This window comes from Oryza brachyantha, chromosome 2 (genome assembly GCF_000231095.2).
Source record: "Oryza brachyantha chromosome 2, ObraRS2, whole genome shotgun sequence".
In the NCBI taxonomy this organism is placed as follows: domain Eukaryota; kingdom Viridiplantae; phylum Streptophyta; class Magnoliopsida; order Poales; family Poaceae; genus Oryza; species Oryza brachyantha.
This window is the reverse complement of record NC_023164.2, coordinates 5,026,147-5,050,226: the sequence shown is the minus strand read 5'-3', so window position 1 is coordinate 5,050,226 and position 24,080 is coordinate 5,026,147. Positions and strand designations below refer to the sequence as shown.

Here is a 24,080-nt window from a genome sequence, read left to right as displayed (position 1 = left end):
ATAACCTATAGAGTCAAGTTGAACTACAACACAACATATGAAAAATGTTGTATCAAAACAAGTGCAGGAAATCAATTTGAATTGACACACACAAAAATCAATTTCATAATTTTCTCAAAAGTCAAACTACACAAAGTGATTTCAAACCGCCCTTTTTATTTTCACCGTATAATTCATTATCGTTTGTGCATTACATTTACATGCCTTGATATATAAAAGAAAACATGAAAAAGTTAGCAGCTACAACCTAGAACAACATCCCAACATATAAGTCAACTATCCTGCATGTATCTTCTAAAATCAACATGCAATCCCTCTTCTTGAGATCTTTGGTTATGATCGGCATTTTAGCTTCTCAAATGCAACCTAATTTGCATCCATCCTCCTTTAGTTTAAAACTAAATCCCTAACTACTTAAACTACTTCTCCATCGGTCATCAACTCGTAACTGACATCTCACATAGCCACTAATGCCACCAGCACCGATGAAGAGAAAATCCTTTGCCCTGATGATAGTATCCCATGTGGGTCATACATCGCCTTTAGCTCAGTAACCCTACTCCATTTGGCCCCAAAGTGGTGTTGCCATCCATCCAGCGATAAATAGTGTGGCAGATATTGTTTACACCCAATGCCCTCATTATGGCAGAATGCTAGAACCGCCTCATTCTCCCTTTCTAGATGCTCCACATCTCCAAGAGCCACCGCCGACCGGAGTAGCCCTATGACATAGAACACATCGTCATTGCCAGCCACCGCCATCATACGCTCGTCCCACATGTTCCTGTTCATAGGGTACATGAGGATGACACCGATAGGATTGGTCCCACATGTTCCTGTTCATAGGGTACATGAGGATGACACCGATAGGATTGGCACCAGCAAAGACACCCTTGAGCACGCCAGAGTCAAAGTCAAGGATGCGTGATCTGGGCACAAAGAGGTTCAGCCATGGGTGTGGCACGTCCCACGTGCCGATCGATCGGAGTGCTCTTTCCTCCTCCATCACACGATCAAGGAATTGTACGTAGGTGACATCCTTTGTGAACACAAAACCTTCCTCAAAGGTGAGCTGCTCTAGTATTGACCCTAGTTTCTGCAAGAAAACCACAAAAAATCCATTAGTAAAAATATTCATTATTCTCTCCATGGTGACCCAGTGCAAAAAAATATTATTGAGATAGTTTCTACTTATTCTAAATGAGTCATAATCCCTTACCCAATCTACGGATGTGGCGGTCGACTCGCTGTAGTACATACCACATTCAAATTGCCGTCGAATTGCCGTCCACGCGGAGCCTCGAGGCCACACCGAGCGCGAAGAGATCACCGGGAAGCTGACCGGAGACGGAGACGGACAGGCAGCTCGCCGTGATCAAGAACGCGATCAAACACCTTCCCGCCATGTCCGAAGTGAAGAGTGCAGGTCAGAGATCGCTGCTCAGTTCAGGTGATGAGCTGATTAGAGAGATGATTAGCTTAGCTTCTTGTGTGTGTTAGGTCAATACTCCATGACATTTATATAGGTAGCATTTGCCCTTGCAAACGTTGACAAATGCAGGTAGTGCAGAGCATCCCCCATTGATTTCCTTTCAACTATTCTGAAATTAATGGATTGACTTCTGAGAGGAAAAAATAATGGTGCCTGAAGCATTGTTAATTAAAAAACAAAACTTCATCAGTCTTGTTATCTGCTGGTGTTTTGACTTGTAGAGAATTCTTAGTGATTTGTTTTTTAAAAGAACAAGAGTGACAAGGGCAGGAGCAATATATATTTCTGTCTTGCAGGCTGAGACATGTATAAACTATGAACACAATGGCTAAAAAAATCTAAGCTTTAGAACTAATCTGGTAGTTTCAGTGTTTTCTTTACTAAAGACACAATTTTGTCAACCCTCACTCAGCGCCACATCATAGCTATATATTTCAATAAAGCCAAAAGGTAGATCTTTACTGAAAACAATTTTAGAGCGTGGAAATTTTGTAGTAATTTTACAGAAAACAACTAGCATTAATTATGCCATCTTAATTTCATAATCGACTGGCTTTAGGAGACTAATCAATATATCAAATTTAGGGAGTGGGCTTAGAGTAATCTTACAGAAAACACCTGGCCTAACATTAGCTTACCTTCCTAATCAGCTGACATACATGACTAACTAATGTGTCAACCATTATCACTAAGAAATTATTGAAATATGAAGGTCAACTTAAATTGACTATAAGTTTCCTATTCATCCCAATGGGTGACATTCATTGTGGCCTCTCTGTTTGACCTTCCAGTTTGTTTATGTTCTGCACATATAACTCACCTATAGACTCTCTGAATTTGGGGTTCATGTGCAGCCTTATCAGAAGTTTATACTGAATATTTGAAACAAATAAAAAAATGGTGAGTCGGCAGGTATGTACATTAGTATAAACAAGCTAATGGCATGAACTACTATAAGAATTGTAGTTTGGGAGGATGCGTGAATGTCGAGGCCTATATATAATTTTGGACGAAATCAAGTCTGCAGATATGTCAACTACATGAATAGTCTCCATGGGTTAGTGGTGATCATTTCAGAACTCTCTGTTCTTTAAAGAAGCTGCAGCAAGGCCAAGAAAACAAAGTTAAGCAAGGCCATCTGCTCTGCTGGTTCATGCATGTATTAACTATAGAAACTGTTTTGTGCAGGGTTAGTCAACAGTGGCTGCACACGTGTATGGAGAGGGTGAGAGACGGAGACAGAGATGTTTTTTCTTCAGAGACATTGGTGAGCTCTTTTATTTAAAAAAAAGGTTTTTCCTTCCAACTTCCAGTATTCTTGCTAAGTTTATTAACTTGTCGATATCATTCTTTTGCCTAATTACACAAAAGATGTGCATGCTCACACACCGTACTTACATATCCAAGAATACACCCCCCGTTCAGCTGGGATCCTCTACGATAGCAATGTACTACTGCAGAGATGAACAATGCAGTGAATTTACACTGGTTTTTAACCGTTAAATCAGAAATGGATGGACTAGATTTGATTGCTACAGTATTTCTACAGTGATTGCGCCCAAAGCACCGTGGCTACGGTATTTATGTCGCTGTTCACAGAATTTTTCACTGTGCAGCTCACATGAACATGAACAGTGATCCTCTGCTTTAATGCATAGGATCCGGACCCTGCAGTGACAGTTAGGTACTGTTTTTTTCAGCTTAAGATTATTATAATATAGATTATTGAGTTAGATTATTATAAGCTAGATTATTATAATCTATAGTAGAATAAGTTGTGAGTTGTTTCTTTTCTAGATTATTAGAGCGTGGATTATTGGGTTTGCAAGTCTAAAGATAGAGTGGGGTGGCATGGTGGGTAATTTTTCATCCAATAAGCTAGAAAAAGCTCACCTAAATGAGCTTATCAGATTATAGTAAGCTGGGCTCTTGATTATAATAAGCTACTTTAATAAGTTGTCTGTTTCTTTTAGCTTACTTCCAATAATCTGGATTATAATAATCCCAAGCTGAAAAAAATAGGGCCTTAGGCTATGTTTAGTTCCCAAAAACTTTTCCAAAAACATCACATCGAATCTTTGGACATCTAAATAAAATATTAAATATACATAAACATTAAAACTAATTACACAGTTATAAAGGAAATCGTAAGACGAATCTTTTGAGCTTAATTAGGACATGATTACCCATAAGTAACCAACATGTGCTAATGACGGATTAATTAGACTCAAAAGATTCGTCTCGCAGTTTCGAGGCGGAATCTGAAATTTATTTTGTAATTAGACTACGTTTAATATTTTAAATGAGTGTTTAAATATTTAATGTGATGTTTTTAAAAAAAATTTTGCAAACTAAACAAGGCCTTAGATTTCAATTCAAAGTTTCAGATTGCAGTTGTATAAACAGTAATTTTCGAGGAATTCATGTCTAGATCTGAGTTGAACAAATATTTGTAAAGAACAGAATGGAGAGAAAGGACGAGTGCTCAGGCCCAACACGGCCCATCTAGCCCCGGCATCCAAGTGAAGTGGTGGCCGGGCCAACAACAGCAAAGCCCCTGAGGCGCCTGGCCCGACGTCATCATATCCAGGTGCTGACGTTTGCACACCATGCACACATTCTATAAAAAAAGTGCTTCCTCTCGCACTCATTCTGTTGGCCACTACGAGTATCTTTAGCTCTTTTTGGATGATGATGATCATCTATGCCCTTTTCTTTTCTCTCTCTCCAGAAGGGTAGGTAGATCGATCGAGTCGGCCAGTGGTAGCTGTGTTCTTCTCAATAGCTTTATTTTTATTTTATTTTTTCTTTTCCGTGTGTGTTCTTTCGGTCTTAATTGATGCCTTTTTAGAAAAAAAGATAACATCTCATGTTTTTAGTGCATTTTAAACTTTATAATAGTTGATTTTATCGTCTATATCATTACATAGCTTACCACAAAAATATAAAACATTTCTCCAGGAAATTACGCACAGCCTAAGTCAGTAAAATCGTGTGAACACAGAAGCCCATTGTTGGCCGAGTTCAGATCGGCTTTAGCTTGATTAATTCCTGAAGCTTTGCGAGCATTTTGGTGGGGGCATGCATGCACACCGTGGCAGGCGGAGAGCCATTCCGGCGAGCTTCCGGCCGCCTTCTAGCTCCAGTGGAGCGCCATGGAAATATGCATGGAATGGAGGCGAGGCGAGTGGGTGAACATGTGTGCGCGTCTCGCTGTGCGCGTGCTTCTCGCCTCCCCCACCACCACTATGCTCATTTGATCTTTCCCCCACACCAACCACTCCAACCGCGCACACTAATAATTAGCTATAAATCATCTATAGTCAATGTAATAGCCAGTTTATACAATAATTATCTACAAAACATATACTAACTTATTAATATTTGGTCTCACCTGTCATATACATATTGCGTCTTGGAGTCTGTGCTACAGCTGGCTACAAATCTATAGCTCGCTGCTCTTCTCTCCTCTCTTATCTTCTTAAAATATGTTTAGGTCACCTCCAACAATAGAGATAGCATATTATCTCTAAGCATTCTAAAAAACAACGTGACCATTACAAAGTAAAATAAAAGATATTTTAGTTTTTATAGTTTGGTATAAGTAATGTGAAGCATGCTAAAATTAAATCCTTTTTAAAGAGGGAGCAGATAATATTTGATGAAGCATGTTAAATTTTCTCCAAAACCAACGTGTTTTGAACCATTACAAAGGAACTTCATATTGTAGTTCATAGGACACTGAAATTATCGGCAGTTTAATTTGTTCCAAAGAGCCGATAGGGCCACAGCGACGACAGATCTGAGACGTTCGTCCACCATCCAACGACCCAGATTCACATTCCCCGAAGTGGTGTTTGGTTTCAAGCAATACTTTGTCACGGTTTGTTACGTCTAATTTTTCACAACTTTAACGAATTTCGTAGCTGTTTGGTCATAAGCCACAATTTAACAAGATTCCTTCCATCAAACTAGATCCCACACGTCAGGGCACGTACTAAGACTCTCTCTATATTACCACACAAGCAAATATGATGAGTGATGACATAGAAGAAAGAGAAAATTTATTGTTATATATGGCAACGTCTTAAATTAGACTATTAACATTCATTTAAGAAAATTGTCTTGCATATGATAGATAAAAAGAAAAAAGAGTAATAAAAATATTATGTTGTATTGATAAAGAAAAAGTATGTCGTTGTGCGTGTATCGCTGATGTGGATGAGAGAAAAATTAGTTTTAGTCTTTATCCTTAAATATGCCCTCGATAACTCAAATAACTCAACAAAAGTATAACAAAATTGCCTTAGGTTCGTCATATTGTCCAAGAATTTGATAACCACGGCTACTATAACATCTTTTATTGGCTCATAGTAATAAGTGTAGCCGGGAAATAAACATATTACATCTGTCACATAATAAGCGTATTTCTATAATTTAAACTTGCATCATAAAGATTGATTTGTAGAGTATTTGTTATCACATCAATCATCTCATATTTAAATATCTATCTATTTTACCGCTGTACTCGCTCCATACAATCTTCTTATTTAACCAGACATTTAAACAATTTTATCTTGGTATTCACGACATTTACTGACAGTGACATTATAATCACTTATATGTGATCCCTATGTGTATGTGAACCGAATATAAATGACAATAATAACACTGCAAAATATTAGAGGATCCAAATTATTTTTCTTATAACTAATTTATCTCCGTAATCTAAATATAGGAGTACCAAACGATTCCGCTGCCTGTGCTGCCATGCCGTCCCTTCCCCGGCAACGCAACGAACCCCGCCCGATCCCGTCCGTCCATCACGCGATCGGACGGCCCACGCCTCATCCCGGCTACGCTGCCGAGACGCGATGGACATTCCGTGGGCCCCACCCGTCACCACCCCCAACCCCACTGCGCTGTTCACGCTCCCCTATATCTAGTAGCTAGCTTGTTTGGACACTTGCGCGCAAAATCCTCCGCCCCGAGTCATTTCACGCGTGCGCGCATCGAGACAGATCGGAGCAGCAGCAGGAGGAGGAGGAGGAGGAGGAGGAGGACTCTTCGTCGCCGGAGATGACGACGAACGGGGAGAGAAGCGGCGTGGCAGCGGCGGCTGGGAGGAAGGAGGAGGTGGCGGCGCGGCCGTTCAGGCTCGCGGAGCTGGGGCTCCGGCTGTGCGCGGGGCCGCTCGCCGTCGCGTCGCTGTGGGAGATGGCCACCAACAAGCAGGTGGACGCGACCTACGGCGAGGTCAGCTTCTCCGACGTCTCCGGCTTCAGGTAATTAACTAATTAACCATGTAGTAATTTATAATTATCGTATTGATTACTGGGGGTAGTAGTAACACTTGCTCTCGTTTTGTTTATTTTTTTTTTCACTCCTGAAATGGAATTTTAACTAATGAATCCGTTAGACTTATACAAAAACATAGGAATAGAAGAGCGATATGAATTAATATTAATACTGCATACGCGAAATAGTGGATTAGAACATACATGAATTTCGTAGTATGTATTGTTTGGGATGTAGGAATGGAAGAATATAGGATCCTTATCAATAGGTTAGATTTTTTTTTTCCATGTGAATACTTGGGAGATAACAGTGTTCCTCCAGAAATCAAAGGTAGCAAATCATTTGAACCGAATGCATTTACGGTAGCCAGTGCTCGGGGCTTTACTTGTTTTGAATGAAAAAGAAAGGATTTAAATTTCTAACAACAATTCGCATGAGTGTTATTATGTTCGTAAGAATGGAGTGTATGAAAAATAAAGGAAATGTTTCTTAACTACATGTTGCAAAAAGAAAACAAAAAAAAATTACATCAAGTCTAGCATCTTGAGAAAATCCGTATTTATTGATGTGTACATATATTTCTATTCTTCGCTTTTTCATATTTCTACCGGTTAAAATTCTTCAAACCAAACATGCCCTCGAAAGAATCCTATATCCTGCATGCTTCCTACACTGCTACACATACCCTACACTTCGACATGTATATATGCTTTGTCGTCCCTATTGCTCCTGATTATTCTTGTTTTGAAAAAAAAAATACGGTATAGTTTCTTCTTCAGATTATTCGCTAAATATTATTGGGATGCTGAAAAATTCCCTTTTTTCTCTCCAGGTATTTGGTCTGCATCAACGCCATCACGGCTGCGTACTCGGTGGCCTCCATTCTGCTGTCATCCTTCAAGTTCATCACTCGCTTTGATTGGCTCATTTTCCTCCTGGACCAGGTTTTACCCAAAACCAACCTTCAAATCCCTCTTTGTATTCGTATAATCGTATAACTATGTTTTTTTAAAAAAAACTCCAAAGAAAAGGAAGAGAAAATAATAAATCATATCATTTGCAGCAAAAATAAATAAAAAGAAGTATCCAACCAAATAAAATATTTAGCTAAGTATTTACATATCAGGGGAATATTTGATAGTGTTATTTTCTTGACGATATTTCCATTTCTAACAAAATCAGGAGAGTACTTAATACTACTACAACTGTTAGGACCAGATTAATTAATAAGTTGGTTGGTCAAGGGTAAACTGTACATCAATAACTGGACATTGGAACAAAGATTCTTATTATGGGCATAGGATAGACCGAATGAGAAACCTAAAAGGAATATAATGATATAATATTGACAATAACACGTCATTCTATCTTGATCTTGACTCAGACTTCATATGCATATTTCTTCCTTTTAGCAAAGTAAGCACATTTATGCACCGGTGGCATGACAAGAAATCAATGGCATCCTGGCTTGTGCTAGGCATAACACCAAGTCACTATCGATGTAGAATTGTAGCAGCAACAGCACAGACCTAGAATCCAGTCCCAGGTTCTACAAATCCAGTTCCATCAGGTCTTCTCTAAAATAATTAAGAAACAGTTAATCATTTCATCAAGGATACACCTAAGCAAACACATGGTTTGTTTGAAAGAAGCAAAAGTGATGCATTACAGGATTTATGCTTGTAAGCTAAAATTTAAATTTCCCAACTTTAAACTTAGAGTAGATTTTAGAGTTTTTTTTTTATATTTATTTTTTCGTTTTGGTTTATAGATGGTTAAGAACTTGTATATAAAAAAGTTATTCATAAAATATTTTTATTTACAGATATATATTTTTTAATAAGCCTAACTATCACAGATTCTAAGGCGCACTTAACTGCTGAGCAAACAATTAATGGCAGAACATAAAAATTAGATCTTTTTCTTTCCAATTTTATGCATAAAAACTGAACCTTAGACTCGTCCCCGGCCGGGCCGGAGCAGGCGTCGGCGTACCTGCTGCTGACGTCGGCGTCGGCGGCGGCGGAGGTGGTGTACCTGGCGCGGGAGGGCGACCGGGAGGCGTCGTGGGGGGAGGTGTGCTCCTACTTCGGCCGCTTCTGCGGCGGCGCCACCGTGTCCGTGGCGCTGAACGCCGCCGCGCTGCTCTGCTTCATGGCGCTCTCCCTCATCTCCGCCTTTAGGGTCTTCACCAAGTTCGCCCCGCCTTCTCCTCCCTCCTCTGAACCCGACCAGCTCGCGGAGGAGCAAGGCAAGCAGTAGCGCAGCTGCAAAACACACTGTACTTATTGCAGTTGCAGGCTAGTACTGCTACTGGTTAGACTGTTGCTACGTGCTTGTTCGTGCAGAGTTGATAAAGGTGTTCGGTCCAGGACTCCAGGAATGGATGCCCTACAATCTGCTGCGTGTTGTCTGAAAAGGAATGGTTGCGTGGATGTAATCTAGTGCTCAGAATACATTGAAATAGAACTAGTACATTTTGTTTAGATGTATGTATCATGTATACCTTCTTCTGTTGCTGGAGGCTGATGTTCAGATTCGAATCCCATACTGAACAAGTTCCCAAAAATTTTTCTTAAAAACATTACATCAAATCTTTGGACACCTAAATAAAGCATTAAATATATATGAGTATTAAAAGTTAAGGGAGAAATCATGAGACGAATCTTTTGAGCCTAATTATGACATAATTAGCCATAAGTGCTACAATAATAAACATGTGTTAATGACGGATTAATTAGACTTAAAAGATTCGTCTCGTGGTTTTCAGACAGAATCTGAAATTTATTTTATAATTAGACTACGTTTAATACGTGTCAAGAACTTGATCTGATTTTTTTTCAAATTTTTTTTACGATCTAAACAAGTGAACGAAAAAGACGGTTGTTTTGTTTCGAGATTTCACATATGCATCTGGTCTACTGTACATTGGACTGTGGCCATGTGAATTGAGCAAGTACCTGACAATCTGACATGCACTGTGTGACCCTCGTGTTGTGTACTCCGATGGCATGGCATCCAATGATGCTAGCCTCAACGATTGACACGCAGCATGCCTGGTACTTGTCCCCTGAACTGAACATGACCATCCATGATCCACACACACACATCCATCAACATGAGGTTCAGAAACCAAGCAAATCACGAAATCACACCGAAATACCGATCACAATCTGGCCATAAATCTGAACTACTACATCGATCTCTGATTAAAACGAAGTCTGAAACGGAAGGCGATCTGGAGGAGGGCATGCATGGCAGGCGTTCTCTGAGCTTGTGTGGCTACTGGCTACCACTTGTAGCGGCGGAAGAGGGCTTCGGCATGGGCGTTCTTGTAGGCGCTGCAGCCGACGAGGTAGAGGAAGACGAGGGCGACGGCGGCGACGACGAGGGCGATGTTGGCGCGGCGCCACTGGTCGCGGAGCGCGGCGAGGAGGCCCGCGCGGCAGGACTCGCACTCGTAGCACAGCTGCGACGGGTCGTTCCCCCACACCGCGCAGTCCGGGTCCGCCGCCGGCCGCGCCGCCGGCCCCGCCCACACCGTCGGGCTCACGTAGTTGTACCCGCACACCGCCGGCGGCTTGCAGCACCCAGACTGCAATGCACCAAACACAAAGATTATACCATTACAATAAAAAAGTTAATTACCGGCTCAAAAATCTTTTGGGTCCGTCCAGTAAATTTTAATTTCATCAATCAAATTCGGTAACTGTTTGATGGATTGATGATAATTTGAAAACGTGCACTTAAGTAAAAAAATCCATACACGTCCTCTACTTCCGTCCCCATGCACAAAAAATCAAATGTTTGATCAATAGTAAAAGTAAAATCTTTTTACGTTATTAAGAACCAATATAGAACCAACTTATACGACAATTACATGTAAACATATATTATATTTAAATATATAGTCCACCTCCTACACACTCATTGGCTTAGAGTTTGTATGTGGTTGGCTGTAAATTTATATCTCATTTTTCTTCTCTTATATTCTCTCTATTTCATGTAAACATAAATATGATGTGATAATTTTTAGTGCTCGCTTACATCTTATTATACTCACTCTAAGTTTACTACAGATTTATAAACTATTATTACAAAACTACCACGGTATCAATGCCATCGAAATTACCCTTTTCATAGGAAATCCATAAGAATTTCAACATACATTAGGACCCTCTTGTTTCACTTTCTTTGACAAATCCAAAGAAAACCAACGTAGCTCTAAATAAAAATGTTTAAACATATACTATGCTTGTTTGGGAAGAATACTATCTTTTACTCTACTTCTGTATTTCAAACGACATGCTTCGTTTTTTTCTCATGTTTTTCAATCCTACTTTTTGCACATATAATCGTATCCTATTATAAGTTTTCCATATTCATGTATTTTTCCTTTCGTGCGTTTCAAAGGAGCCCACATTTTATCAGTTAACATCTTCTAGGTTGCATCAACAAAGTCAGCAAAAAGCTCAAGTTTTTTTCTATGAAAGATGAAAACAAATATATCTTGGCACTGTGGAATCTATTTCTTAGTACATGTAGATCTGAGACTACATTTTCCCCCTTTTTTTGTTTTTACCAATGAAGCATCAAAGGATGGCTCCAGGGTCCAGGCAGCTGGCAGATCGATCCTTCCTAGAGAGATCCATGAGCCTCGAGGCTTTGAGTACCCAACAGCTAATCTATCCCATCATTCATCCTAGAAATAGAGAATAAAAAGTAAAAATTGAGCTCCAGCAGATCATCTATCTCATCATCTATTTTTGATGTCATCCATATTAAGAGAGAGAAACTCTATATTTAGATGTCTTCTCTCCAATCCTCTAAATAGATATAGAGAATGTCATATATAGATGATCTGTTGAAGTACAAAGGGATATAAAGGATGAAAGTGTTTTAGATGATCATCCAAATAAAGATATGGATGACTAAATTTACGTAAGCTGTTGAAGGATGCTCTAGTCGTTACTAGTAAAATGTGCAGACACAGACAGACAAACTCTGCATAGATGAGGACGCAGAGAGATCGATGATTGCTCTTAAAAACTATTAAGCCCCATACATTGGCAACACAAATTCAGTAATGGACTCTATAATCAACAGGACTAATCGCACTCTCCCATGCACCGGCCCATGAACTCCTGTCTCTAATCTTTTTATGAAGAAATTAACTGTCTCCAATCCTGTCCCCAATAAGAAATTATTATGCATATATCTGAATTCTCTCCTTTTTTTTTCCCTCTGGCAAAAAGAAAAGTGAAAAGGACTTTGTGCATGATCTCTGCAGATAAGAGCAGATACAAGCCAGCTACAAAAATATTTTAATAAGATAAAAGATGAGAGAGAGCAGCGTGCTACTAATTTATAGCTAGGTACAGCATAGACTCTAAGACACAATGTGTGTATGATATGTGGGACCATGTATTAATATTTTATAGGCAACTATCGTATAAATTAACTATTAGATTGACTATAGATGAATTAGAGCTATTAGTTGACTATAACTATTGAACTTGCTATAACAAAAGTACGAAGAATTTTTGTTAAGCAAAGCACATCCGACCAAGAAATCGCCCCATTACGCAACTATATTCCCCTGTCCATGTCACTGCCTGATTTGTACCAAAAAAAAGGCTTAAATGCATGGACCTACACATGGATTCCCCTTTATATATCACTTGCGTTTGCACACTGAGTGACAGCGAGGTACACCGATAAATTCAGTCCTGCTTTCTTTTTAAAGTTGTATCTGATTCTTCTCTTCTAGTAGCATCTCCTATCTCTAGATGCTGAGAGAAGCTGATCCTTGTAAAAAAAAAACTGAAAAGTTCTACGATTTGTTTCAGCTAGATGTCCTAGCTACTGCTAATGTATTCAAACTGAGAAAAAGGATGTGTTTTTTTTGTAATTTCATCAACTAAGTTTGTAGTGGTAATTAATTAACAGATAAACATTACCAGTAGTTACCAATAAGCCTGCTTTTCTTATACTTATAAGCTAAACTTTGAATTTTTAAGTAGTTGTATTGATTTTAAGATTTCCTTTTATAAAAATTTATTTTTCAGCACTATTTTTCGGATCATAAAAATACTTATATAAAATTTTTATTTATAAATTATTTTTCCGTTTAAGAAACGCCAAACAATCACCCCAGGTTAATTAGGCGAAGGGGTGATTAATTAAGACGGTAATGATGGGATAAAAATGATACCTGGAGTGGCGAGAGGTGAGACTGGTAGAACTGGTCGGCGGTGAGGAAGCCGGCCTGGCGGGCGAGCTTCTTGCAGGTGTCGGAGACGACGAGGCAGGCCTTGATGCGCTCCCACCGCGCGGGGTCGTCGGAGACGTAGCCGCGGAGCCACATGGAGAAGCCGTCGAGGTGGTACTCGTCGTAGGCGCGGCCGACAACCGGGTAGGCGCCGGAGCCGCGGGTGACGGCGAAGGCGAAGACGAGGAGCGCGACGAGGAGGGCGATGAGCGACGCCATGGCGAAGAGGTAGAAGGCGAGGAGGCGGCGGCGGTTCCAGTAGGCGCCGACGAAGCCGGCGAGCGCGGCGAGGAGGATGAGGCCGCCCAGGATGGCGACGGGCCACCGCGCGAGGCGCGCGCACTCCTCCCCCTGGGCCGAGGCGAACCAAACGCCCGACGCGATCACCGGGACGGCGCAGATCAGCGCCATCAGCGTCACGCACGCCGTGATGTTGTTGCTCACCGCCATGGCCCTGTAGGCTCGAGCTCGAGCTCACAGCTGCTGGCCCTCGGTTTCAGCTGCTCTGAGCTGCCGACCTCGTGCATGTGCGCGCGCGCGTGTGGGGGTGGGTTTGGCACAGAAAAGGGAAGAGGAGGAGAGCCGGAGAAGAAGAGCTTGGGGGAGAAGGTGGCGGGGGATTTGGGGGAGAGTGGGGAGACTGGCAGATGGGGCCAAGGAAGGTGGGTCCCTTGTTGACGTGGCTTTTCAGGTGCGATGTGTGTGCGCCCGGGATTGGATGGACGGTTTGACAGCGTGGCGGTTCTTTGTGAGGCTCCCAAAAAGTTTTCCACTTTAAAACATTTGATTAAATTTTTGGACACATAAAGGAAGCATTAAATATACATGAATATTAAAATTAATTACGTAGTTATGATGAAAATCGTGTGACGAATCTTTTGAGCCTAATTATTACTACTCCGTCCTAAAAAAGGATTTTTTGTGTTTGGTAGGTTGAGTGTTTGATCATCCGTCTTATTTAAAAAAATTATTAAAAAATTAAAAAAGTCACAAGTAAAGTACTATTTATATTTTATCATGTAGTAACAATAAAAATATTAATCATAAAAAAATTTAAATAAGACGAAGAGTCAAAAATTTTATCCAAATACACATAAATTTGTTTATTTTGAAACGGAGGTGGTACGCAATTAGTCATAAGTGCTACAGTAACCCGCATATGCTAATGACAGATTAATTAGGCTCAAAAAATTTGTCTCGTAGTTTCTTTGCGAAATATATAATTTATTTTATAATTAGACTACGTTTAATAGCTTAAATATATATCCGTATATCTGATGTGATGTTTTTATAAGACCTCAATCTCCCTCCACAGTGTGGACGAGACGGACAATGCAGTGGGCAACTGCAGTGTCTCCAACGTCCATCTCATCTTGTTTTTGCTTATTCGGTTATAGGCTAAAATTTATATTTAAAAAATATTTTTATCATTTATTCTAACCTTTACTTTTTAACTCGCTAAAAATATATGTTTTTTTACATAGATTAATTTTAATGCGTTAATAAGCCGTTTAGCTAATATGCTTATAAAGCACCAACCTTCCATCTCCATCGGCTACGTTGCAGTGTACTTGCTTTTTCTGCCAGGTTGAAGCGTTTTTTACTTTAGAGAAAAAAAAAAGAAGAGTAAGAAATCTCTATGCAAATGAGTTGGTTGAAGCCGCCGTGGCGAGGCAAACCGGGATGGGGATCGATCGCGTCTGGGTGTGAAGCTGGCCTGGCCGCCTTCGAGGAGCGTCTAGCTCTTGCCTGCCATCGTCATCTTGGCAAGAGGCCACAGCCGTATCTCGTCATGCATGGCGGCACGGTTGTATGGATGCATCGCGTCACCGTTTGTTGTAGGATGTGTTTGTGTTTGGTCGGTGGTTACGGTGGAATGTGATATGGTTATTTATGTTTTTAGCGATACGGTGATCCAATTTAATTTTATGTTTGGTTAGATGGATAGGATAATCTAATTTTTTATTTGGATGAGGATGGACATATTGAATTACTAATAAATAATAATATACATTAATTATTATAGATTTTATCATAAATAAATTATCAATAAAATATATCTATTACATTAATTAACACTAATGTAAACATGTTAATTACTGACAAAACAAGCTAATTATCACTAAACAATCACTAATGATAATTGTTAGAACACCTCCAATGCGTAGGGCTTAGTGAGGTGCTCAACATAATTAAGCTAAGCACTATACTTAAGCGGCTCACTTAAGTATAGTGTTTAGCTTAATCATATTGTCAAGCATCTCACTAAGCACTATACATTGGAGGTGCCCTTAGTGAGGTGAATGAGCTCATCCAGCCAATTTGGCCGGATACACCCATCCAGCATCTTTATAAAATATTCTCTTTCTGGGCCACCATATTTAGTTTCGCCCATGAACCAAACGCATTAAAAACCCGAACAATTATCTTCCATCCAAGCATATCCCACCAACTAAACACACCCTTAACGGCACACTACTCGGTCTCTCGCTGGTACGAGTAGTTGTGATGTTCTTTTGCAACTATGCTAGCCTCTTTTTCTATGTGCACGCTTTCCAAACTGCTAAATCGTATGTTTTTTCCTAAATAAGTTTCTATAAAAGTTTGTTTTATAAATCAGATTAATTCATTTTTCAAGTTTACAATAGCTAATACTACTTAATTAATTATTCACTAATGATATTTCTTGTTTTGCCTGCTCTAATTAAGTCAAACACCTTCCGCTACTTGCGAACACGCCCAATATTCCATAACTTTTGGATTAAATAACTGGAGTAAAATAGACAGACACCCCTACTTAAAACTTGTATCAAGATATCATCAATTTTCATGAATTTATATAATGAATATACAAAACACTGATGGGTTTAGTTTATCACTCGAGAGCTAGTGTGCATACGATATAGGTGAAAGTGCACAGGCATCTCTAAGTGATTTTTGGTTGAATAATAACGAAGTGGTTAAGTGGCTAATGAATTCATTGAGATAAGTGAAGGAAAGCACTTGAGATTGAACATGTTGGATCACAAACCCCCCAAGTGGATTTGATGGAAAGATGGTAAAAATGACCGAGCTATTTAACTTTATTTTTAGTATGAATTTGAGTAACATGGAAGTCATACTATCCAGGGAGTTACAAATAGTGTTCTTTTGAATCCTTGTGCACAAATATCATTTTGGGAGAGACACAATTGACACAACACTTTCACTCTTTAGATAAGTCCTGTCAACCAGTGATCAAAGGTCTGGCCCATCTAGCCAAAGGGTTTGGCTGGCTGACAAAAAAAAATATAGAAGTGTTGGCCAAAGGGTGTAAGCTCGGAGTAGAGCCCCTGATAGTCGGGTTGTGTCTAACGAGATGATGATGTGCGTGGATTTAAAAGCCCCTCCGCCCTAGAGCTTTTGTTTGGCAACTCTACTTTATTTTTTATGTCATGTAGCTATTCATGAGAACCTATGATTCTTCATAGTGTTGTTAAGTGATTCAAGATATTTTGGGCTACTTTTTAAGAGGAAGTGAGCTAGTTGTCATATTTGAGTCTTGATGATTGATCAGGATGCTGCTTTGAGCTTATTACTCTTGGAGGACGACATACCAGGAAGTGAGGCATCACTTTTGAGTGTTCTTCGTGTTGTGGATTGTCCTAAAAAGTTTGTGAAGGTGCACCTTGTCTCCGCAAGGAAAAGAGATAACTTTTAGTTGATACCAAACTAATCTTCATGATCGTTTGGTGTGGCTTAGGGTCGAGAGAGATCTAGCTTTGAGGAGCTCCTCAAGAGATAGTAAGATATGAGTAGTCCGAACTTGATAAAACTCGTCCTTTCTCTCTTTGATTTTGCCTCGTGTTCCTTTGAGTTAGGTTGTGTGTGGTTTCTAGCTTTGTGTAAAGGCTTCGAGCTTTCCTTTAGTTCGTAGAGATTTATTTTTGATTAAGTTAAATCTCCATTGACTAGAGGGTCCGATTAATGTTGTTTTTTAGCGATGTTATTAAATATTTTTAGGAAGCCTATTTACCCTTCTTCTAGGTTTTGCTTCTAGGTTCTGCATTGCTTTTCAACAGGCTCCGAGCTCGATGCTAACACCAATATCAAAGCGTAAAAAATATTATATATAAGACCCTCTACTACACTATGCCTCCAAAATCAACTCCTGTCAGTCCCACTGTATCAGTGGGAATAGGAGGTGAAGAGAGGGTGATTAGGACAACGACGATCATCAATGTGGTCATAGGTTCATGTAGGCGTGATATATGGTGCAATAGTAAAAGATTGATACAATGAGTCTGCAAGATGTAAATGTTCCTATGAAGATGAACAATGGACCTCAACTTATGAGAGCGTTAGGAGTTAATTTGGTGACGTACTGTATAGGAGTGGCGTAAAAAATATAACATTTCTTATAAACATGGACGACCACATCAGTCACCGAGTTACACATTTATATTTTGGGTCCTTATATGATATATTAAACTAAGATTGAAAACCAAGATGTATATTTTATAAGTTTGTAGATAGATGATACTTCGGTCTAAATTTTAAGGACTAGCTATATATTTTATTTAGAAGAATTTTAATATGATTTACAATGTAATTTACTGCATCAGCCCACGAAGCCTCTGGTTTGACTCATGCACCACATGGAATATTTTGTGTTATAGCAATCTTTATGCAAGACACTGGTCATGGTTTCTATACCCTCCATATCATAAAGAAAACTAGTAGTAGCTACTACTCTTACAATATAAACACTATAAATTAACATGTGAATTTAATGTTACCAATATCTCAACATGCTTTGGGTATTGTGTAGAAACCATGTCTCATGTACATGACACGATTTTCTTCTCTTTTTCGTTAACTCACATGATACAGTATCTTTTATCCTATGTGACAACTCATTTAATACTATGAAAATTATCCTAGTCATTGTACTGTGAATGTTACATAACATAATATGACAATCCACAAATAGAAAGTTTTTAGAAGACAAACCGTCTATAGTTCCGATTACTTTTCAATGTCCATCCGTATTCCCAGAAATCCTGGCAGTAATAAGCTTGCACCCCATCTTTTTATTTCTGACTATGCTTATAAGCAAAAATTTGAATTTCTAACATTAAATTTAGAGTTGGTTTGAGTTTTTTTACCGAAGTTTAATTTTTAGTTTTGGCTTTTAGGTCACTAAAGTTACATATATAATTTTTTTATTTACAATTTAGTTTAGTTCGTAAATATGCAACTTGGATTTTTCATGGGAAACAAACGGCATATTTGGCCTTTTCATATATAAAAGTATTTTCTTAATGTTTTCGCTTAAGTCGTGGCCTAACTTGGGGGTGATTGTTTGACTTTTTTTTAAAAAAAAACCAAACAACATATTTGCAAATGAAAAATAATTTATAAATAAAACATTTATATAAAAGCCAAATCTGAAAAATAAAGTTGGTGCCAAAGTTAGTGTCAAGTTAAAGGAACTATAATCTGAAAAATAAACTTTTGTATCTATGATTCAGCTACTATGGTCAAACTCAGTGTGAAATTAAAGGAACTCAAATAAAAAATAAACTTAGTCCATAAAAGCACCAAGAGCCCATTCTGTTTTAAATTTCGTCAGCCCAACGTTTGAGCATCTCCAATAGATGACTAAAAACTTACCCCCAATAATTTTGGATTGGGGTCATCTCAAAAGAAATTGGCCTTAAAGTAACTCCTAACTCCAACAATTCCCCTAAAATTGGATTCTAAAAATTTATTGATTTGCCACTTAGAAAATATTAGCATGGGGCAATCGTTCTTCTCCGGTTCCCATGGTACTATGGTAATTATTCTTCTCTAGTTCCTATGGCATTGTTTTAAGTAATTCTTCAAAGTCTCAAATAAAAAAAATCACATATGAGAAGTATTTCACATGCTAGTAACTAGTAGCATATAGCTATCACAAAGAAATGTTTTTTTTTGTCAAAGGTATGCATATCAATGACATGGTTAGTCATTGATTTTTGGTGAGAATACCAACAGTCCAACACAGTTATTGTGAGATTGAGAACCCTACTAGAAGGCCAAAATTTAGTTCAAGAAATACCTGGTTTTAGAAATGCTAATAACTTGAGAGCTTTTTCGAACAATTGTTAAAGTAACATTTTAGCTTTCAATGTCAGTATTTTTAGAACTTAATTGTTGGAGATGCTCTAGCCCCAAAGGCGACCAATTATGGCCCATTTAAACCCCCCCTCCTTTTTGCTCGCGAGGGCAGGGCCCACCACCGACTCCCCCACTCCTCCGGCGACCAGCACGGCGGCCCCGTTCACGCCGCGCCGCCCAGTGAAGCGTGTCCCGTGGCGCTCGCCTCGCCTAGATTCCCGACACCCCCTGCGCGCGCCGCCGCCCCCCGCCCCTCCGCCGGAGGCTGGCATGGCGTCCGGCAGCGGCGGGATCCGCGGGCCCTCGCGCCCCCCTCGCGTGCTCCTCCTCTTCCTCCTCCCCGCGATGCTGCCGCTGATGCTCCTCGCCATCTCCATCTCCTCCTCCTCCGCGGCGGCTGCGGCGGCGTCGCCCGGCGCGATGCACAACAACAACTGGGCCGTGCTCGTCTGCACCTCCCGCTTCTGGTGAGACCTCGCCTCCCGCACCGTTGTTTACCGCCCAGTGGTTGGGAGATCCAGCTGTAGTGGCCTGGAACTGGAAGCATGCTCGTCTAGTTCGCCTATCAAGGGGAAGCGAGGGGGGCAGATTAGTGCATTCTAGGGCTTTTGCTTTCAGTTCCGGATGCTGCTTAGTAAGCGAATTTGAGTTCTAATGATGATGCTCTAACCTATTATTGTGAATGATCTCCAGGTTTAATTATCGACATATGGCGAATACTCTGTCTCTATACAGGTAGCTTAATTAATTATGTTTGTGCGCCTGTTAGTCCTTGTACTATCTAGAGATTATTCCTTATTAGCAATGCATGGTTTGATTTTTACAGAACAGTTAAGAGGTTAGGAATACCTGATGAGCGGATCATACTTATGTTGGCGGATGATATGGCTTGTAATCCTAGGAACAACTATCCTGCCCAAGTTTTCAATAATGAGAACCACCAGCTTAATCTCTATGGCGACAATGTTGAGGTGAGTTCTTTTACTCTTGAAATATGGCTAACGAAATGCTGAATCCTAACATCCCAATACTTCAGAACAGTATACATTGTAAAATGCTCACTTTTGGTGTATCTAATGAATGCTATTGCTGGCAACACTTCATAATGTTCATTCATGATTGTCGAAAAAATATCATCGGATTTAGTACTGATTTTACCTTTTGGGTACCTAACGCACAGGTTGATTACCGAGGTTATGAGGTGACAGTTGAAAACTTTTTGAGAGTTTTGACTGGCAGACATGAAAGTGCTGTACCAAGATCAAAGCGTCTTTTGAGTGATGAAGGAAGCCATATTCTTTTATACATGACTGGACATGGTGGGGATGAGTTTTTGAAGTTCCAAGATTCCGAAGAACTTCAGAGCCATGATTTAGCAGATGCAGTGAAGCAAATGAAGGAGAAGCATAGGTACGATGTGATCTATCTTGTGTGTTTTTTCAAGTTTTTCCCCCTTTCCTCATTTATATAAAATCTTTTTTGGCCTTTGTTTTGCTCTCTTCATTTCATACTTCAGTTTTTCAAACTGCCTTTTTCTTTTTGATCTGCATTTCAGATTTAAAGAGTTGTTGATAATGGTAGATACATGCCAAGCTGCCACTCTCTTTTCACAGGTCTGTCTCAGTGTCTTAGTTACTATTTCCCATAACATTTTACTTCAAGCACCTTTGCTTACAAGAAGGGTTTCTTTTTGTAACTTGTGATGATATTTGGTTGCACCTTCATTAGGGATGGGCACCAATTTCCCAAAAACTGGAGATTGAAGAAAATTGAGACAAACCGCATTGAAGTCCAGTTTTTTTGGTTGTCTGTTTCTTAGTCGATTTTATTTTTGCTGTAGATAGGGTTCAGTATTCTGCTCGGTTTTCAACAGATAGAAACCGAGCGCACCATACAAACCAAAGTGCTGTAGAATCCACCCCTTGTTTTCCTGTGAGTTGAACGCCAAGCCAATAAAAAGCCTATCTCATCCTAATCCCACGGCCCAACACGGGAGGTGGGCTGGTGCTGACCATAGTCAGCCACCAGGTTAAGCGCTTGCCACTAGGAAGTAGTGATCCTGTCGCTCATGCGCTCCCATATACAAGCTATTTGGCCCTATGTTCGTTTAACCTAAAAACAGAGAAAACCAAGCCAAAATAGTTTGCCTTTCTCATATCTATTTTTCTGTTTTGTCAGTGCATAATTCATAGTGCAAAATGTACTTGAACTGCTTATGTGAAATTTTCTATATTATGTTATATTGCTTAAAACTACTTCTGCTGTTCACAAACAAATGTAATTTGGACATCAATACAGTCTCTAAGATGGAACTTTGACTGTTAATTTCCATTATGAAATAATAATAAAGGCATTAAAGTTATAGTATAAGGAAACTACTTCTTTACATGCACCATTTTCACCTGTTTAATTAAATATTTGACAAGATATTGATACTGACTTACTGAGTTTTAAGACTTCGACTGGATGCTCTCCCAATACAACGAGTACTTGCGTCCGGAGGGAGCATTAGACAATAAAAAAAATCCCAAGACTCCATGAAGTATTGTACAGAGAGAGTAGGATGAACACATACTTTCCAGTTTCCACTTACTACATTTTGATACACTGATTTATCAATTGATAGTGTTCACATCATTTTTCGGAACACTAGAGGAGTCCTCCACTGGAATAAATTTACAAAGAAATAGAAATAATATGGCAAGAAAGGTTTCGCAGGAACCAATACACTGCCTTAAATAAAAAAAAAAGTAAAGATGACCATCTAACAAGGATTTGTAGATAACAAACCAAAACTGTTTTATATGCAGATACAAATGAGTAAAACCTGATATAGAAAATTTTGTTTAGTCAATGTCAGCTATTTCCTTTGGCATGGTCAACATTTTTCTGCATATGAAAACTATATATGCAGCTGTACCTGACATATTAAATATCTGCAGCTTCAATCACCTGGTGTTTTGGCGATTGGTAGCAGCATGAAGGGTGAAAACTCTTATTCTCATCATCTTGATTCAGACGTGAGAACATGCCTTCCATTTACAACTGTCATATATTGTTTGCAAACTTTTGTGCCTTATCACTGGCCATAAGCTGACCAATCTGATATTTTGATTGTGGCAGATTGGTGTTTCTGTTGTGGATAGGTTTACTTTTTATACACTTGCTTTCTTTGAGAAACTCAACATGTATAGCAATGCCTCATTGAACAGGTAAAAGATCAGTGTTCTTGAAAGATTTTTTCTTGTTAATTTTATATGATATTTCTTTTGTAGAACTTTCTTGTATGCATATAATTTTTACCACAGGGATGTGCATTAACTGTGAACCATTTGATTAGTGTATCTATATTACACAAGATATATTTATTATTTATGTGATTCAAAATGCAATTTTCTGGGATGTGCATTAACTGCGAATAACATGAGTCATCTTTATTATGGAATATATATCTAGTATCTTTCAATGGAGTTACTGATCTTTGGGAGTCCAAACTGTGGAATAGTTCTAAATATATTCAGCCTTATATTTCTAAAAGGACCGTGGAGTATTTGTTTCTTGTATTCTGTAACTAACCCATGTGGAATATGCTTAAATATGCCATCTTATATTACTGAGACTCTTAAAACATGTAGCTTGATAACATCCAGTTACGAAATAATGTTCATCTCGTACATTGAAAATGGTATCTTTGTGATACAATTATAACCTTTTCATTGTTATGCTACAGTCTTTTCAACTCCTACAATCCTTCCATGTTGTTGTCGACTGCGTATTATCGGATGGATCTTTATGAACGGCCATTAAATGAGGTAAACATAGGTTAAAATTTGTTTCTAATACACCATTCTTTTGTTCAGAATTATTTTATTCTTTCCTGTCTTTGCTCAGGTCCCTGTGACAAATTTCTTTGGATCAGTCATGAAAACTATCCACACAGATTCAGCCTACTCAGGGTTCGTAGCTGCAGATGATGTTGAAACTATCCTGTCCACTGGAGATAATCTACTGAACCATGTTATGTTACGGAATAAGGCTAGCCAAAGAAGATCAAACATTGAAGAAATGAAAGTGAGTTTGAGTAAACTTTGATATACTTTTTTTTCGAAACTAATGCGTAGCAAATTGTAACATGCAGGAAGCACAATTAAGGTCCCATGGATGGACCGATGTTCTGCTGGAACAGCTTGATGTCAAGAATGCTGACACTATTGTTATGTATGGTCTGGGAACAATGGGTATACTGTTAGCGATTTCAACCTGGTTATCAATGTAGAATCAATCAAGTATGAAGTGTGCTGTTCACACATCATCCTCTTCTAGATAAATGAATTATCTTAACCCCTGGAGAGTGAGGTCAAGAAAGAAGAAACTTTGGAGGTTAACTTTTTGTATATTTTTCTTTTCGGAAATGTCCATTCAGCTGGGACATGATTTTGTATTTAGTTTTATATGCCACGTTCAACTTCTTGTCAGGGAACTCATTATTTGCCATTCTTTTCTATTTAATACTTTTATGCATTTGTATTACAATTCTTCCATAGCATATCCCACAAATTTGATTATATTTGCAACAAGCTGATGAAAATGGCACTGCCCACTTACGTATGCTCACTGGCATCTATACCTTTCATTATATGATTTAGAGAGATTGAGCTTTAATGTCCTCTGTGAAAGGTATTTAAGACTGTTAGTGCAACCATACTATCATGCCATCCTTCTCATTGTTGTATTTAAATGCACCATGGATGTTGGCTTTGATATATGAATCATGCGTGTTTGTCATATGCCCATTGTTACACGACATAGGCTGTGCCCTACGTTGAACAGAATAAAGTGGTATTATTATATTCCTCGTTGTAATTGTACCTGCTGTGG

General features: G+C 39.1%; 4 protein-coding genes across 4 annotated transcripts; 2 read left to right on the top strand and 2 right to left on the bottom strand.

The window, feature by feature from the left end:
- Positions 1-456: 456 nt before the first annotated feature.
- Positions 457-1,406, bottom strand: LOC102707095 (cytokinin dehydrogenase 6-like). Its single transcript, XM_040520379.1, has 3 exons — positions 1,275-1,406; positions 852-1,096; positions 457-784 (listed from the first exon to the last, which is right to left on the bottom strand). The coding sequence occupies exons 1-3, from the start codon at positions 1,404-1,406 to the stop codon at positions 457-459; spliced, it is 705 nt and encodes a 234-aa protein (XP_040376313.1).
- Positions 1,407-6,472: 5,066 nt separating this feature from the next.
- On the top strand, positions 6,473-9,072 carry LOC107303502 (CASP-like protein 2D1). Its single transcript, XM_040520253.1, has 3 exons — positions 6,473-6,777; positions 7,623-7,734; positions 8,774-9,072. The coding sequence occupies exons 1-3, from the start codon at positions 6,572-6,574 to the stop codon at positions 9,050-9,052; spliced, it is 597 nt and encodes a 198-aa protein (XP_040376187.1). The 5' UTR covers positions 6,473-6,571; the 3' UTR covers positions 9,053-9,072.
- A 626-nt stretch (positions 9,073-9,698) lies between these two features.
- On the bottom strand, positions 9,699-13,634 carry LOC102720018 (tetraspanin-2-like). Its single transcript, XM_040520852.1, has 2 exons — positions 13,005-13,634; positions 9,699-10,385 (listed from the first exon to the last, which is right to left on the bottom strand). The coding sequence occupies exons 1-2, from the start codon at positions 13,509-13,511 to the stop codon at positions 10,080-10,082; spliced, it is 813 nt and encodes a 270-aa protein (XP_040376786.1). The 5' UTR covers positions 13,512-13,634; the 3' UTR covers positions 9,699-10,079.
- Positions 13,635-19,298: 5,664 nt separating this feature from the next.
- On the top strand, positions 19,299-23,723 carry LOC102706817 (putative GPI-anchor transamidase). Its single transcript, XM_006648397.2, has 10 exons — positions 19,299-19,669; positions 19,896-19,937; positions 20,029-20,173; positions 20,383-20,612; positions 20,758-20,815; positions 22,145-22,222; positions 22,326-22,414; positions 22,933-23,014; positions 23,094-23,273; positions 23,341-23,723. The coding sequence occupies exons 1-10, from the start codon at positions 19,473-19,475 to the stop codon at positions 23,476-23,478; spliced, it is 1,239 nt and encodes a 412-aa protein (XP_006648460.2). The 5' UTR covers positions 19,299-19,472; the 3' UTR covers positions 23,479-23,723.
- The last annotated feature ends 357 nt before the right edge of the window (positions 23,724-24,080 follow it).

What these genes read in the sequence shown, in the direction of transcription:
- LOC102707095 (XM_040520379.1), bottom strand. Translation starts at nt 1,406, where the DNA reads ATGGCGGGAAGGTGTTTGATCGCGTTCTTGATCACGGCGAGCTGCCTG. An exon ending in GCGTGGACGGCAATTCGACG is followed by an intron (nt 1,097 to 1,274) that starts GCAATTTGAATG and finishes GTTTTCTTGCAG; the next exon opens with AAACTAGGGTCAATACTAGA. An exon ending in CCTATCGGTGTCATCCTCAT is followed by an intron (nt 785 to 851) that starts GTACCCTATGAA and finishes CCCTATGAACAG; the next exon opens with GAACATGTGGGACGAGCGTA.
- LOC107303502 (XM_040520253.1), top strand. Translation starts at nt 6,572, where the DNA reads ATGACGACGAACGGGGAGAGAAGCGGCGTGGCAGCGGCGGCTGGGAGG. An exon ending in TCCGACGTCTCCGGCTTCAG is followed by an intron (nt 6,778 to 7,622) that starts GTAATTAACTAA and finishes TTTTCTCTCCAG; the next exon opens with GTATTTGGTCTGCATCAACG. An exon ending in TCATTTTCCTCCTGGACCAG is followed by an intron (nt 7,735 to 8,773) that starts GTTTTACCCAAA and finishes GGGCCGGAGCAG; the next exon opens with GCGTCGGCGTACCTGCTGCT.
- LOC102720018 (XM_040520852.1), bottom strand. Translation starts at nt 13,511, where the DNA reads ATGGCGGTGAGCAACAACATCACGGCGTGCGTGACGCTGATGGCGCTG. An exon ending in CTCACCTCTCGCCACTCCAG is followed by an intron (nt 10,386 to 13,004) that starts GTATCATTTTTA and finishes GGTGCATTGCAG; the next exon opens with TCTGGGTGCTGCAAGCCGCC.
- LOC102706817 (XM_006648397.2), top strand. Translation starts at nt 19,473, where the DNA reads ATGGCGTCCGGCAGCGGCGGGATCCGCGGGCCCTCGCGCCCCCCTCGC. An exon ending in GTCTGCACCTCCCGCTTCTG is followed by an intron (nt 19,670 to 19,895) that starts GTGAGACCTCGC and finishes AATGATCTCCAG; the next exon opens with GTTTAATTATCGACATATGG. An exon ending in AATACTCTGTCTCTATACAG is followed by an intron (nt 19,938 to 20,028) that starts GTAGCTTAATTA and finishes TGATTTTTACAG; the next exon opens with AACAGTTAAGAGGTTAGGAA.